This window comes from Bombyx mandarina, chromosome 11 (genome assembly GCF_030267445.1).
Source record: "Bombyx mandarina strain Sakado chromosome 11, ASM3026744v2".
Classification (NCBI taxonomy): Eukaryota; Metazoa; Arthropoda; class Insecta; order Lepidoptera; family Bombycidae; genus Bombyx; species Bombyx mandarina.
Window position 1 is genome coordinate 14,763,822 of NC_143218.1, and position 17,629 is coordinate 14,781,450.

General features: G+C 36.1%; 1 protein-coding gene across 1 annotated transcript; it reads left to right on the forward strand.

Annotated features, from left to right (window-relative positions):
* The first annotated feature begins 276 nt into the window (after nucleotides 1-276).
* On the forward strand, nucleotides 277-2,024 carry LOC149502071 (uncharacterized). The gene is made up of 2 exons (XM_089731526.1): nucleotides 277-491; nucleotides 1,209-2,024. The coding sequence occupies exons 1-2, from the start codon at nucleotides 315-317 to the stop codon at nucleotides 1,785-1,787; spliced, it is 756 nt and encodes a 251-aa protein (XP_089587652.1). The 5' UTR covers nucleotides 277-314; the 3' UTR covers nucleotides 1,788-2,024.
* Nucleotides 2,025-17,629: the final 15,605 nt, after the last annotated feature.

Genomic DNA, 17,629 nt, shown 5'->3' on the forward strand with positions numbered 1-17,629 from the left:
TTTATATCAGGAAGTAAAATTATGATCATTTGGATGCGAAATTCAGGACAATTTCGTGAAACAAGATTACTCTACTCACCTGGTGATAAACGGTTATAGAAGTCCATAGATATCATAACTGAACGCAACTGCCTTGAGATTTGAGTTCAAATTCTCAATTGTATTGATTAGCACAGTCAATATGATATAAAATGTCACGTTGACGTGTTAACAGGGCGGTGTGAAAATGTAAAGAATATAATAAGATTTTATATGTAATAAGATTTTAGGATATACTAGTAAATTTTGAGTGAATTTATTACCGGTATAGCAAAATGCCCCCGAAGAAAGGCAAAGGGAAAGAACCACCAAAACCTCCGCCAGGACCGAAACAAATAGGGCCACCTCCAAAGCCTAAAAAGCCACCGCCGCCTCCAGCCTGCTTCAGTAACGAAGATATTATGAGGTTTAAGGAAATGTTCAAAGCTCACGATGAAGAGAACATAGACAAGGTAAATCGTTATTGAGTTTGAAATTTAATTATGCAATAAAAAAAACAGTTGTGCTGTCAACTGAAGCTGATTAGATGAGCTTAAGGTGTCCTTTGTTAATGTTATTAGTTCAAGATTTCCCGAAGCTCACATACATATGTAGATAATTCCGTAAATCCGGCCACCGCTTAGAGATATCTGGTCGACGTGTCCTTCAATCTGGAACGCGTTATTTTTGTGCGGCAGAGATAGATAGCCAATAGGCCAATAACCCAAATAGCCAGACCTCCGGCGTCTCATAGTATTCCTCCAATCGACATTCATTAATTATGTATTATTAGATTATCATAAATCATAAGGTTGTAATACTGATTATGTTTGAAGCTGCCATCAAAATAATTGAGTGAAACTTAATTACCGTTGCGGCTTTAGATTGTGTCGGATATCCAATCCTTTTTAATTTAACGAGGGTCATCACGCAAATGAAATTGCAGCGGTTCATTATATTTCGGCTTTGTTTCGTGATGTTAATTTGTATGTAACAAAATATTCGCGATGATCGCAATTAGACTAGACTAGGCCATGTTTGTTGTTTCTCTTCCAAGTTTGAACTTAGGTTGTGATTTTAGATCTCTTTTTCGTTTGCGAAAATGCAAACAATAATCTGATTACCAGATTCTGGCGAATATCATTGAAACGTAATTAGTTCGTTATGACCTAGCATTGTTCTCGTTATAGATCCCATTAGAGGCAATACCGCTGATGCTCAGAAAATTGGGGTTTAATCCAAAAGGAGCTGAGATACGAACGCTTTTTGCACAATTTTTAGAAGATGAATACGTTGATACGGTTGAATTGCACGAATGGTTTTTCATGATTGAAGCCAAAATGAATTGGGGTGACGATTTCGAGCTTGCTGTTACTAAAGCATTTGCTTGTTTGGGTCATGATGATGAAGAAACAGGTACTGTTGATTTTCTAGCTCTGAAAGAAGAACTAATGACATGGGGGGAGCCGCTGTCGGAGTTAGAATTCATGGATTGGACGAAACTTGCTATGAAAGACAAGACATACAATCCTGAAGATGGAATGTTTTCGTACGTAAAGTTTATTGAAAATATGAACAATAAAGATGTGAGGTATGTTAAGGAGCCAATAAACTTCTTTAAATTAGACCAAAAGACGTTGGCTGAGATGGCTATGAAGAAGGCTCAGGAAGAGAAAGAGGAACAGGAGCGAAAGGAAGCCGAGAAGAAGGCTAAAGAAGAAGCGAAGAGGTTAAAAATGATAGCTGACGGATTATTGCCTCCCGATTAATTAAATCGAAAAATATGATTCTGATCATTTCCAGATGAACAATAAAATAATTTATACCTCCAGTAAATTCTATATACGAGTATAATGTCTTAGTTAATTGCGTATTATAATTTTCTGATGGTATCCTATTTTCTGTTATTAATGTTTGAAGAGAAAACTTTGTCCCTTTTTTTAAGCTCAGCGCGTGTATAGTGGCATGATCCATGCTGTAAATTTAATCCTATTTTTGTACGTTTAATAAATGGAAAAGTACGTTTTCAATAACGTTTGAATTAAAAAAAAAAGAGTTTATTGCGGTCGAAATTCGACTAATGGAATTTGCGTATATTCAAATTGTCATGAACGTGCAAGACGTGAAATATTTGTAAATGGCAGTCACGGTTTACTTAAATGAGCGTAATTATGCAAATTGAATTGAAAAGAAAATTGAAGCTTATTTGGATTGAGTCGTCTTTTTTATTGCGACCAAAGTCGGATGTTGTATGCTAAAGCTTACTTAAGAGATGATCATTCTTTAACGTGATTCACCTCTATTGAGCTATTTTAATGAACACTTTTTTATTTGCTAAATACATAGGCTGTTGAGGTTTGGACTGTGCCCTAACTTTGTCGCGTCGTTCAGAACTGCAAGTCTTTTATTTTGATTTTGTTAGAATCGTCTGGCATTGTTTTTAGAGTATTGTTAATCCATTAATTCGAAATTGTCATTATGGTTGTTCCACGCACACTCTGAATACATCAATCAATCTTCTAAATAAATATTTATAAGTGCCACTTATAGTCTAGCCGCTGAAAGATAACGTTCTTGACGGGTTGAGATCAAACAGACAACCCATGTCTATGTAACTCGGAAGAGACATTGAATTTGCGTTGAATTGCATTAGCTAACGCGTTTTGTATGGATGGGAATATACTAATCTAACAGATTATGACATATTATTTACAGTTACAAGACGACTTTATTGCGAGGTCATTGGCCGTCCATTGTGAATTTAGTTGATGATCTCGGATTGGCATCATGCCAATGGAATTGTTGTGGAATAGTTGTCATACTGACAAATTGCGTAATAATTAGAACATTAATATTATTATTATTATATTGCTAAGATTCTTAAGCAGTCATGTTAAGTAAGTGAACCTCAGATACATTGCGTATTTTTACATAATATTTCGGTAATCTAACAAAAGCTAATGAAACAATCTACGTCCGATACCCTTGCATCGTGATCACAATTATTATTTATCCCAGTAACTTTCCTTGAACTGCGAAAAATATGCAGGGTTTTATTGGAACCAAAGCATCGTTATCGGAATGTATGCTAAAACCAAACAAACGTGCCATGCGTTCTAGTTTGACTGGTGGAAAAGCAGGTACCTGTACACCACGGCTTCGACGATGTGCAAGATGTAAGGGAACCGCTCATTGCACCGAAACGGTAATACTATTTCTACCTTAACTTAACGACATGGTCTGCTGAGCCAAGAACCATGTAGTGGTTCTTCTAAAGAGCAAACAATAAAAGTTAAATGTAGGAAATATAAAAAAAATTACGAACAAAAGCTACTTTACTTCAGCATTTATTTACAAGGCAAATCGCGATCAAAATAAAGTTCTAGCCTTCTTGATCTATGTCTGATTTAGGTCAAGACCGGCACTCGGTATCATAAGGTCAAGAAATCTGGATACAGGGATCTGGATAGAACTATATACCGAATTTTCGTTCGGTGGAATCTCAACAATTTTTAACTTATAATGACGTACTTACTTTTTTAATTTGAAATTTTCAAACATTTTCATTATAATCCAACTCTTATTAGATTAACTTGGTTTAGTCATTTAAGTGAAGCAATTTGGTTGTTTTCATCTGTTCTTGCTTCAATTTCAAAACAATTATGTACAAAACTTAGTAATCATTTTAAATTAAGAAACCATTAAACAGGTTTTTAAAAAATCAATCAGTAACAGTGAAACAAACTTAATTTTAAGTAATGCGAACTCGAATAATGTGGTTAACTAGTATGGAAATTATCAAATAAAATTGTTGGCTAGCAAAGTACAAGACATTTTGGCCGTAATCCAAACGAAATTGCAAACTTAAATACGTCTTGGTTTTCGGGATAACTATGACTAGCTACTTAGTTGTATTTAATTTATGTTTTGATGCACCTACAATTCTTTACTCTGCACTACCTTTGGTTGACATGAAGTCCGCCAATGTAGATAAATACATGGAGTGTAATAAATAAACTAGAAAATGAACTAGTCGATAAAGAAATCACCGTTTGTCATTTCAACACTTAAAACGAAGATTATTCTGAGGTTTACACTTAATTCAAATTACAGTTAAAGAAGGTGATATAATGCTAATACCAGAAATAATAATGTTAATTAATATACGATTGTTTAGCTTAAGTACGTTTCTGTTTACGAAAAAGAGGAATTTTAACATGTGTTCAGCTGGCAGTATATAATAATAAGGTATATATAATAAGGAATCCGGTGCAGTGATGGATTTTGTCTCCCAATAAATAATAGTTTAAAAAAACTTTTTTTTATTTTTTATTGTTTAGATGTGTGGACGAGCTCACAGCCCACCTGGTGTTAAGTGGTTACTGGAGCCCATAGACATATACAACGTAAATGCGCCACACACCTTGAGATATAGTTCTAAGGTCTCAGTATTGTCACAACGGCTGCCCCACCCTTCAAACCGAAAGGCATTACTGCTTCACGGCAGAAATAGGCGGGGCGGTGGTACCTACACGTGCGGACTCACAAGAGGTACCACCAGTAAACTATAAAAATTTTAATTTTCTATAAAAGCCTATTTTTAAGACTATTAAGTACTTTAACATCATTTCCTGCCTATCGACTATAGATAAAAATTATATAAATTGGCAAAAATCTTATTTTGCAAACTGAATAATGGAATAATCTTATCAAATTAGTGTATTGTCATCGGTCCTCGATAAATCTATAAAGTTTGAATGAAACTGGCCGTTTAAAGTGGGTCAAAATCGCGTCTAAAGGAGTCAGTTACAAATATACAAACATACATACAAGTGAAGCTAATATAAAGCGTGTAAAAATGCAAATGCATAATGAAATGTTAAAGTCAAATTTGTGTCAAGAAACAAAAACTTATACATCCAAATATAGTACGGAGTGTACAAAAGTTGTACGTGCTAGTGTCGTTGCAACGAATTTAGTAGAAGTCTGGTTTCTCGTTGTAAATGGGTCGTTTACTACAAAACTTACGTTCTTATCTTAAGATTTGAAAACTTGGAGCAGGACCAGGAAAAAGTTTTTATTTTATTGAATTAAAATTTGTTGTAACATTTTCTGTACTGTAACTGTCTAAATTATACCGTTATTTGAGTGTTGTATTGCTAATTTTATAGAAACATTAGCTGCCCGGCAAACATTGTTTTGCCATATATAAGATTTCTAGGGAATTTCTAGTGTAGAAAAAAAAACTAAGTTATTGTAAGTGTGTAAGGATGTGGTAAATGAGTGAAAGAGGTATGTAGTGCTGTGAACGATGAGGGAATATATAATAAAAATAACAAAACCTCATTCAACCACATAATACCTCATTATAACAAAAAAAAAGTCCAAATAAAAAAAATATATGTTAGGGGTGGACAACCCTAATCACTTAGGGTTATAAAAAATAGATAGTAGCCGATTCTCAGGCTTACTGAATATGCATAAAAAATTTCATGAGAATCGGTCAAGCGGTTTCGGAGGAGTATGGGAAAGAACATTGTGACACGAGAATTTTATATATTAGATAAAATATAAGATAAGTCAGGAACGAGCTGAATCATTACCAAATTGCCTAGCTTTTACAAATGGGTCTGATCCGCCAATGTTTTCTATGTTCATTTTTTCGGGTGTGACCTTTACAGTTCAATAAAAAAAATTACTGGCACAAAATACTACGGGTGTTCATGATTCCGTTTGATTGATTGTGTACAATGTACGTATATTTCGACCCCAATAACAAAATTGATCAGTATGATAAGTTCAGAAATAACATAAGTATGTATGTAATATTTTTTTATGAATCTGCTAAGCTCTATTCATCTTCTTGGCCTCTGAACGGAATCATTAACGGAGCACAGATTCTTTTCGATCGTATAATGGATTCGGATTTCGGATAAAGGACCTGAAATCGCGTAGAATACAACAAAAATCAATCCTTTAGAGTTTAATATTTATTATATACAATTGACAGCTTTGAAGAACGAAGAGACTCCTCATTGTCCCTATGGTCATATCATATAATTAAATACGATATTTTTTTACCGTCTCTTGCAATCCAGGGCTGTGCAATTTTCTGACGTTGAGGAAAGTATTATTTTATATTTTTGAGGATAACACAATAGGCATTCGTGATCTACGTGTAGGTACTTGTTCACGTCCCAGTCTGACACTCATAATACAGGAATGAGAAAATCTAGGCTATAGGCGTTGGATGAGGACAAACCTTTTTTAAGAGTGCCTTCATTCAAGATTACATGAAGAAAGGAAACGATCATAAACAACAGTGGTTGCCTAAAACATTTAATATTTTTTTAAGCTTTACATCATCAAGTTGTGTGTGGATAACGAAACTTGTGAGCCCTAGTCCGATAGAAGTAGAAAACCATTAGGGAACCAAATAAGCTTAACCAAGTACTGTTTACGATTAAATTTTTAAAATGTATTTATTATATTTACTTATCAGTTGATGGTCTGAATGGCAAACCGCGTGAGTTTGAAATTGTACTCTATAGAGTGACAGTGCTGAACTTTTTGCTTAGTGATTTTATGTATTAATCCAAACTTTTAAAAAAACATGTTGCAGATAAGACTTGTTGTAAACGTCATATATATTATGATTTCTTAAAATTCATGTACCTAACATAGTTACTTACTGTTCAATGTCTTTGTTGTGACATGTACATTAATACGTCTTCACCGGATGGTACAGGTGTTACCAGTTCATAAAGTTTGTATTACTGTATCATTTTCATTCCGTACAAGCTAAAGTTCTATAGCGGTTTGAAGAAAAAATAAGGATGCCCTAATGCGGATATTTGTCAAGGAGTTTTATTCAACATATTTAACTGTACGTACGTACGCGGCGTGTCACTTATCTTGGACCCGACAATGTGCGGGCTATGCTGCTGAGGCGTCGGCTAAAACGAAGCATGCCAAGTATGATGCTCTGAAATCTACATACCTACCTGTTTGTTCCAGTGGCAGCGGAAACGACAGGTGTGTGGAGTTCGGAGGCCAAAAAGTTTATTACCGCAATTGGCCACCACCTCAGAGGGCAAGGCCACGATCCTCGGTCTGGGTCGTACCTGGTTCAGAGATTATCCATTGCCATACAGCGTGGCAATGCTGCTAGCGTAATGGGTACTTTCGGGCTGGGTGCGATCCAGAGTGGCTTGTTTGACTAGCCGATGCTTACGCGCCCATTGCTGTTAGCGGGGACCTATATGTTACTTATGACGACACTTGTAGCTGAAAGTAAGTCTTCTACTTTTTGACGAAGCATGTTGATGATAACTTTATTTCTGTAATCTGACGAAGCGTGTTGCGGATAATAACATGTACTTTTAGGTTATTTAGGAATATTATGTTTTTTTTAATAATAAATAAAAATTATAAGTACATATTTACTTCCGCTAAGCCGCTGCCTACCGCTGACAATTATTCTCAATCCACGTTTAATCCGGTGACAGCTGGTGCGATGTTAAAAGAGATAACAAGATCGTTTCGAAGAATTCCTTGAACGCTTCTTAATTTCGTACAACTGCTAATTTTATATTTGTACTTAATTGTATTGCAGCTGTTATTATCCAAGAAACTGGATTCCTAGTATTATTTTTTCGGAATTTTTCAACAGATCCTGAATTATTTTCTATATATTTTCAATTTTATAAATGCTAAAATGCAATATGTAGGTATATGCAGTTTAACGTTCGTGAAATGATAACAAATTATTCGTTTTTCTGCTTTCGAAAACTCAGATGAGAGAAACAATTAAGTTAAAATAAATGCTAAAATAATTAAAGTTTCACTTTAATAAAATATAATATGACGCGTACAAGTCTAGCGCTAATTTGTTCTTGTTGTTTATTGTTCGTGCAAAGATGAAAAATAATACGTTTTCTGTTTTGGAAACACAGAATAGGATAGTCGTAAGTAATACCATTCGTCGACGTGGTTTGACATTTTACTGTGCGTCCTATTCACCGTTATATTGCTCTGATATTGTGAACAACAAACAGTCTGGCTTTCACTCACGTGGAAAAAGCAGCGGTTGCAATTTTACTTGGCATCGCCCCGATATTAAACTGGAGATGGGAATGAAAAATACTATTGCATTTTTGCAGCAGAGTAAAAACATATAATTTTGTATTAATTTTAGATTAAGGTAACTTGCGCGAAGACATAGTTTTATTGATAACTTTGATTTTGATTAAGCTTTAACAAAACATACAATGAGTTAAATCTGTAATGTTTGAAAGTAATTTAATAGTGTGTTTGATAATAAAAGCAAAATTATTGAGTGTGTAAGGACATTTATTGGTAAATCTTATACATTCTCTTCCAATCTTTAACTTATACCTTTTTGAGATGACTCAATTTTATTCATTTTATTTTATTTAATATATTTTGTACACATAACTGTTACAAAAAACACGACAATAAGGATACAGAGTACAAGGGCACTTTTATTCTATTTTAATGATATCATCAAAGTTTTAATAACAAAAGTGACACAGGAAAGACGTGTTTTTATATCACCTGTCCTATCTATTTTACTGAAAATGGTGAATAAAATATAATCTAATGCTATAAAACAGAATCTATGCAAAGTATTGATCATTTTTAACTCTGGAGCTAGTTTTAGTGGTAAAGTATTATTATATTTGTAACGTGAACCTTCGCGACCGAGTCATTGTACTGTCGCCACGTACGACATCAAATCAACTGGGAGTAAAATTTACCCTCTTGTTAGAGGACAAGAGCCTTTGACGAACGCTGGGCTTCTAGTTGTTGTGGTCTCTTTGTGAGCGATAACAGACTCAGACTGCTATACGCTTTATGCCTTTTTTATTTGCTACGATGGTATCTAAGGTTTCAATGGTTAATAGAGCCTATAGATACCAGAACGATAATGTTGCCACCAACCTTGAGTAACGACGTTGAAAATAAAGTGTTTTGTATATCGCATCTTTAAACTAAAAAGCGTGATAGCTTCGTAGAGAATATAGGCAGGGTGTTGATAATGTCCTTTTTCCCCCTACCCCCTACCTATTCGCTGATAGCCTAAGGGGCTATAACAGCTTCTCGTGGAAGAGAAAAAGGGTCCGATTTCCTTTTTTAATTTATCACTATTCTCATTTTAAGTTAGTTTAGGCTATTTAATTAATAAGCGATATGCACGATCCTACTTCTTCGAAGTAATAATACTGTAAGAAGTATATCATTAACGTTCAGTTGGAAAACTACTTGAGGTGTGGATTCTGGGATTTGGCTTCCTTGAAAATCGCAAACGACACATATTTTTCTTTAAGCAAAGCATTACTGGCTGAAACTGATAAACGTTGTGCTGAAAAAAAATTCACATTTACAATTTAAGAAAAAAATAGTAGGTACCCGTATTATTATTTCCGAGAAATATGAAAATCCAAATTCAGCTTGTAAACGTCCGACGTTGTCGGCCATCCCAAATTGAAGTTAATGAGATGAACAGATTACGGTATCAGCCGTATGATGGTGTCCCAAGGTCCGTGGCGAATATTCGCTTCAATGCTCCTGGAAATACCCGCATTTACGAAACTATTTAGATAACTGCGTTAATTCAGGGTACGTGTTTGCGTTCTGAATCTATCTGCACGAGTAAAGCTTCTAATTTGAGCGTTCCTTTAAGTGAGTATTACCCTGAATTAGGTAAGGCTAGAGTGTTAAATATTTTCAGATTTTTATAGTATTCGTTTTGACTAGCGAAGTAGATTCTGAAATTACTTACGATGTTGTTAATTTTTTATTAAAAAAGTCAAGTTTTATTAGCTTCATGTATTTATTTATGCACAATGATGTGTATGTACATAGTGCGCAATTCCACAATTTACATTATTCTTATTAAGCAATAAGCAATGCGTTTTGAAGGTATTTCTGCAGATTTCTACCTAACAATTTTTTTTACTTGAAACTGATTTCTTTTAAGTTAACGTATTTTCTGTAAAAAATATCCCATTTGTTCGAATACCTATTGTGAGAAGTTTTATTTACATAAAATCAAAGTAAAGGAACAAAAACAGGCTACTAACAAAACATAATTAGTTATATCTCCAACTTTCTGTGCTTATAGAGAAACTCTTGTTTTTGTAACTAATCTGAGACCATTCTTGAACCAGACCACTAAGCGGCAATTCAAGCAATTACTACAAGTTTGTTACATTGAATAGCCCTGTTGATAATTTAAAACAATATACACATTTCCGGCATAGAACAATTAGACTCATAGTCAATATTGAGGACATTTAATGCTTCTGCACCACGAGACTTTAAATTGAACGTTTCCCCTGCTAACAGCTCAGGCGTGAAAAAGCCAATCACGTTATACGGTCTTTTGGCGTCGAATTCAGTTGGATGCCGAAATAGTCGAAAGTGATCGATAAACTCGTTTGCTTTACTAATTGCATTTAATTCGATTTAGAATTGCGTTTTTTGTTTTCGTGAAAAAAGGTACACCATCTTTTCGTCAGAGAAGACGGAATGTATTTTTCCGCTAACAAATTTAAATTAAAGTCGAAACGGGAATTGAAAGAAGCAAGTTTTAAATCAGCTCAAACAACCTACAACAGCTACAGCATCTAATACAGCATGAACTACTTGATACGCCAATTTGTATAGGCACTAAAATAACATCGCAATTTTACAATGTACTACTTCAAAGCCGCTCTTTTAAAAAACAATTGTTTTGAGTCATTTATTCCGTTAGAGAGTATAAGTCGATTGTGATAATGTGAATTTTTTATGAGATCTAATGCGTTTCGAGTACTTTACGGAGATCAGCTTTTGAAGGTAGGATAATCGTGAGTGTCCACGATTAAGTCCTTTTATCGGTATTAGTATAAGTAATTTGGAAAGATCGCTGAGAAAAAATCGTTTCCAACAAAAAACTCAAGTTTAGTGCTAAGATTCTAAAGATGCTATAAAACTAAGCCGCGGTGGTAAAAATATACTATTGTTTTTGAAACGAAGTTCCTTATGGGACGATTCGGAGGGGTACCCTAACCGGGAAAAAACGTCCGTAACGTAAGATTTTTATTAGTAATGCACACAGTGTACAACTTAACTTTGAAATAACGTACAAATTAGTAATGCACACAGTGTACGACTTAACTTTGTAATAACGTACAAAAAATAACATATTTTTTATCATTGATTGACCACGATCTCAGAGCGTTCGTTTGCGCAATACACCAATTCTTAAGCAAACAACTGTGAATGAAGTGTACCACAATAAGTTCGCACGTTACCGAATGACCGTGGATTGTTGCGAACCTCCAGTTTTATTTTCTTTATACGTCGAATAGAACTTAAAATTAATATTTTTATAATTACGCCGCTAAGAGTAACGCCATCTCTCGCCGAATAGCCGAACGAATATTGAAGGATCTAGTAACATCTAGAACGCTCGAGGAGTACAACACCATCTATTGTCAGATAGCGGAAACACAAATCGAAGGTACTCGGCTTGTGAGGAATGTTCTCGACGATTCTAGGGATGTCGTATCGACTATAAAAGCGTTGCAGAGATGGCACGCAGTCAGTCAATAATCGGAACTACTCGAAGCGAAGCAGCGAATGGATCACTTGAAGCGAAGAGGAAGAAGGTCTGTGAAGTCGTTGTGGCCTAAAGGATAAGACGTCCGGTTCATTCGTGTTGAGCGATGCACTGGTGTTCGAAACTCAGGCGGGTATCAATTTTTCTAATGAAATACGAACTCAACAAACGTTCTCGATTGACTTCCACGGTGAAGGAATAACATCGTGTAATAAAAATCAAACCCGCAAATTTTTATTTGCGTAATTCTTGGTGGTAGGACCTCTTGTAAGTCCGCGCGGGTAGATACCACCACCCCACCTATTTCTGCCGTGAAGCAGTAATGCGTTTCGGTTTGAAGGGTGGGGCAGCCGTTGCAACCATAACTTATATCTCAAGGCGGGTGGCGCATTTACGTCATAGATGTCTATGGGCTCCAGTAACCACGTAACACCAGGTGTGGGCTGTGAGCTTGTCTACCCATCTAAGCAATAAAAAAAAAGCGAATTGCGAATTGCGAAAAGTGTTCTGTATGTGTTCTAAGTAATAAATACAGTTTTAAGTTGTACTTTGGTGGAACATTTATTTATCCCGAACCCAAGCGCGTAACAATACGAAGAATATACGCTTGATGCAAACGTTTGAAAAGGTACAGATATATTTTTTGCTTAACTCAAGATGTCTGTGAATTATTGTTTATTACCAACTGTTAAAATATGTATCATTTGCCAGCGCTGAACTTTACACTATTTTTAATAAAATCAAATAAAAAAAAATGTACACACTTGTTGAACGTCAAAAAGAACTACCGTCAATGTGTATGTGTTCCATTTGCCAAAATTTAGTTCGAATAAAATGTGTATAAATTACAAATGTGCTTAAAATTTATTTGGTTTGTTTAAATTAAGAAATTCTTATTATTTTAAATGTTATTTGAAAGTTATATTATTGTAAAAGCTGAATTTACAAATAATTTAAAATCACAAATACAAGACAATAGTGCATTAATACAATACCAGATTACGTAAAATATCGATTTACAGATCTGCAAAACAATATTTTTAAGTTATAATTGGGAAGTCCTGCCTGGACGTACATATAAGGTGCTTCATACCCGATCCTGTGGAAGGAATGGTAAATAGTCGACGTCGCCCTAAACACGTCATTACGGATCCTCCAGATCCATTAACGGTGCTTTTAGGTACCTCAAGCACCGGTCACCGACCTCGCCGGACCTGTCGCTTGCGACGAAGGGCTCAGCGAGTAAATTAAGCCATAGACACAGTCCACTGAGTTTCTGACCGGATCTTCTCAGTGGGCCGCGTTTCCGATCCGGTAGATTCTGCGAAGTACTGCTCTTGCTAGGGCTAGTGTTAGCAACACCTCTGGTTCGTGCACCGAGAGCTCACCTACAAGCTAGGGTAACGCTGATATAGCCTCTCAAGGCTATCAGCATAGGTAGGAAAAAAAATGTGCTCGATATTTTCGTATCAAGCGATGATACTCTGCCGTTGCTCAAATCACACAGGCAGGTACCAGTAACGTCATTTGTCATCAGATAGCTTGAACGGGTATCGAAACACCTAGAACTTCTCTCGAATGCTCTAGAACGATTATCATAGGCGAAGTGAAAAAGTGCCGAAATCCCCCTGCCTATTCTGATTTTATCAGGTTTTGTTAGAAAATAACAAGCCGAACTATTGAATTCATTTTCGTTTAAGAAACAACCCTAAGTAAAAGATATAATATCTGGCGTGAATTCAGCTTTTTCTTGAATCGTGTTTGCGGTGCTTTGTACGTTCAGAAATATTAAAGAATTAATCTGTTGGCGATAGCTGTTTGCAGAATGACGTATTGGTAGATTAGAACGTTTGAGGTTTGATTCCTTATTTTTTTTTATATTTTCCGTTAGTGGAAACGGATAACAGTTATAAACCTATTTTAATTTAAAAAATATATAAATATGGCGACGCTTGAAAGGCAAACGTGACTAAGCGACAATGCGTGAACTTTACAGTAGACTAATTTAAAGTAGAAATACTTGAAAAAAATTTTTTTTAACGAATCTAGCTGTAGGATTGAAAAAGGAATGATAAGCTGATGATAAGATGAATAATGAATAGAAATATATATTTTTTGCGCATCGAATATGGTTATTGCCTATCATTTATATATAAATAAGTTATTGTCGCTTAATCACGCTTGCCTTTCAAGCGTCGATGTATTGTGTCTTATTCTTTTTTTCTCTAAGAGTATGCAGGAACTTCATCAATATAATGAAATCTTCAAAGAATCGCCGATCAGAATCACATAGTCATTCGTTATTTACTGAACACACGGATGACAATTTTTGTCCGTTCTTTTTTTGCCCTACCTTATCGCTGGTATCCTAAGGTAATTCTAGGCTATTTTCCAGCTACGTACCTGACGCGTAGGTGAGCTCATGAGCTTAACCTGAGCGAATTTGCTAAAACTAGCCCTAGCAAGAACAGTGCATGGCTGAATCTACCACCAGATCGGAAAAGCGACCGTCTGAGCAGATCCGACGAGAAGCTCTTCTGAGGTTGTGTCTGTGAGGATGCGTTCTGTTACTCAACGTTTCTTCTGAAGATAGGTACGCGTAATGAAGCCGCATGAGCCTTTGTTACCACTGATAGTTGCTGATATCAGATGTGTTGTCTACACCTCTTTATCCTAAAAAGACAGGCTTTAACATATGTTATGATTGTAATCGATGTATCGAATAAGATAGTATCGAAGTTGTTGAGATTTGAATGAAATCATTGTAGTATCTCAGAAAATTCCATGATTGCGGTTGCAGGTATAATCAATGATTGCGGCTTGTTGAAATGGTGGTAGTAACTCCAGCCCGCCTATTTCTGCCACAGAACAGTAATACCTTCCGTTTCCAAGGGTTTTGTAGCTGTTGTATTTTATAACTTTTTTTTTTGTGTTAAGTGGTTACTGGAGCCCATAGACGTCTACAACGTAAATGCGCCACCCATCTTGAGATATAAGTTCTAAGGTCTCAAGTATAGTTACAACGGCTGCCCACCATTCAATCCGAAACGCATTACTGCTTCACGGCAGAAATAGGCAGGGTAGTGGTACCCACCCGCGCGGACTCACAAGAGGTCCTACCATCAGTAAGTAACTGAGACTTAGAACTCATGTATGAAGCTGAGTCACGAAACTTACGTTGTTGTTATCTAAGAACTCCGATGGTCACTTACCACCAGGTGGGCCGTGAGCTCGTTTAACCGTTTAAGAATATAATTTTTTTAAATAAAATACATAAAATTATTATATAATTAATAATTAAAGACTATTCTTGAATGAGATCAAAAAATAGTTTTTAAGAACCATAGTCTATTACGAGATAAACATTATATCGTACAAAGAAACCGTGTAGTTATCACGTAATCAAATTCTATTCATTCTGGTTACTAATTTTGCCGTTCCTAATATTAGGCCGCGTGTTTACAGTTGGGGTTGTCTTTTATGTCTTATAATTATTAAGAGGCTTTGCAGTGAATTGTCGGGGGTATATAACTATGGCTGGCACTAGCATAATCAGTGGTTTATTTACAAGTTAATTATGTTTGTTGCGATAGAAGAAAGAAATGCTAATTAAGTTTGTTAAAAGATTATGCCTAAAACGATTGTTATACATAATCACTACATAGTATAAAACAAAGTCGCTTTCTCTGTCCCTATATCTGTGTGTCCCTATGTATGCTTAAATCTTTAAAACTACGCAACAGATTTTGATGCGGTTTATTTTAATAGATAGAGTGATTAAAGAGAAAGGTATATATAAAAACATCCGTTAAATAGTGGAGAAATCAATAATAAATTACAGTTTCCGAAGCGAAGCGAGGGCGGGTCGCTAGTTTTGTATAAAGCGAAGTCAACTAACGTTTTGACTTATATTTATTTTGTTTGTGCAGGTGTTTACACTTACGAACGGATTTAAGCAAACAAGAGCTGGCCTGCGTAATGTTTGTGTTTGTAAATTATTCGGTCTACAATATACGTAAACGCCCGTAGCATTAGTGTCAAACAAAACAAAGCATGAATTTAATTGAACCATTGTGAACCTTACGATACCTACAGATGTTATGAAGGGCTTTTCGCTTTGAGGCATTATTGTATAACTAGCGACCCGCCCTCGCTTCGCTTCGGAAACATTAAATTTTATTATTGATAGCTGAGTCCCGCGATGCTACCCGCGGCTATTGTACCGCGGGCGACGCCGCGGTCCGAAGCTAGTCTAAAAAAACTTCAGAGGTGTCAAGGGACACCCGGATGGAACGAAGTTCCTTTCGATTAATTAGTGAAGGAATTGTAATTTTTTTTTTAAGTTATAATAATAAATTACGGCATTATGAAGAAGAAAAAAACAATACTATGAACTAAATTACTATTGTTGAAACGCTATCTCGAGAAACTGTACTCATTACGCGGACCAATCGGATACGAACAATGTCACGCGATAAGCGCCTACACGTTGATTGGTCAGAATGACGGATCTAAAAAGTGTCGTGACAACTTTCCGTAAGAATTTTTTCCGTCTAGCCCCCTTTCACAACGCGCGATAAGGAACTTCGTTCCAAAAGTAGCCTAAGTTACTCCTTATATCATCAGCTACTTATCAGTGAATGTCTCGTCAAAATCGATCCAGCCGTTCCAGAGATTAGCCGGAACAAACAGAAAGACAGACGACAGACAGACAAAAGTTGTAAAAAATGTTATTTTGGTGTATGTACCGTATATATACCTAGTCAGGTCATAAATTCTGTCACATGTTTAATGTAAAATAATTGAAACAAGTTTATTCATTATGTAACCATTCATATACCAAAATGAACTTAACAAAACATAGATTCTTATGACACTAAAGTTTATTCAAAATGACCTCCGTGATTTTGAATACAGGCCTTCAATCTGCGCGGCCAGTCGTCTATCGCAGCACGAACGAGGTCCATGTCAATATCGGCGGCTGCCTTAATCAAGGATGTCTTGAGTGACTCCAAATTGGGATGAGGCTTTGAGCACGCCTTTTCCTCCAAATGTTGCCATATCTTGTAATCTAACGGATTCAAATCTGGACTGGAGGAGGGCCAGTCTTCGTGCCGGATGAAGTCGATTTCACGCGCCGCCAGCCAGTCTTGTGTGCTCTTCGCTCTATGAGCTGGCGCCGAATATTGTTGGAATACCCAGTGCCTGTTATTGAACATGGTATGAGAAACATGTTCCACAAGGTTCGTCAGGACTGTATTTTGATACACAACTGCATTCGTTTTTACACCTTTCTCACAAAAATGTACCTCTGTTAAGCCCCAATAAGAAACTCCCAACCATACCATGAGCGAGGATGGAAAATGACCTCGTTAGACACGCGGAATACGGTTGCTCGCTTCTTCACTACTGTGTGCGTACACCTTATCATTTTGTTTGTTGTAGCTCTCTTCTACGGTAAAAATGTTTTCATCCGAAAAAAGAATTTCCCGATATTTTTTTCCCGCGTACCGCTTCAACAAAGCGCGGCATCTCTTCAGTCTCAGGTCCATTAGACGAGCATTCAAACGATGTCCTGTTTTTCTTCGATATGCCCGAAGCCCTAAGTCTTCATTTAACACCCTTTTCACCGTGGTTCTGCTTAACCCCATCTGAAGGGCCAACAGTTTCTGCTTACGTTTGGGATTTCTTTGAATTTGCGCCTTCACAGCTTTTATCACTGCTGGAGTCCTAACAGACCGAGGGCGACCACTTCTTGACCTGTCATCTACACTAGAGTCTTCATTGTATCGTTTGATGGTACGATAAACGAATCTTTTGGTTATATTCAAATTTTTCAGTATGTAAAAAATTTGAATTGACGCGTAACCGCAACGTTGCAACGCAATAACTGTAACACGGTCTTCTTTAAGTGTCCACTCCATATTTAAAAATGAGTAAAATTCTAAAAGTATACATTTTTATTTTCATGAACAATTCGAA

Coding starts and splice junctions, on each gene's coding strand:
- LOC149502071 (XM_089731526.1), top strand. CDS start 315: ATGCCCCCGAAGAAAGGCAAAGGGAAAGAACCACCAAAACCTCCGCCA. Junction 492..1,208: donor ATGAAGAGAACATAGACAAG/GTAAATCGTTAT, acceptor TTCTCGTTATAG/ATCCCATTAGAGGCAATACC.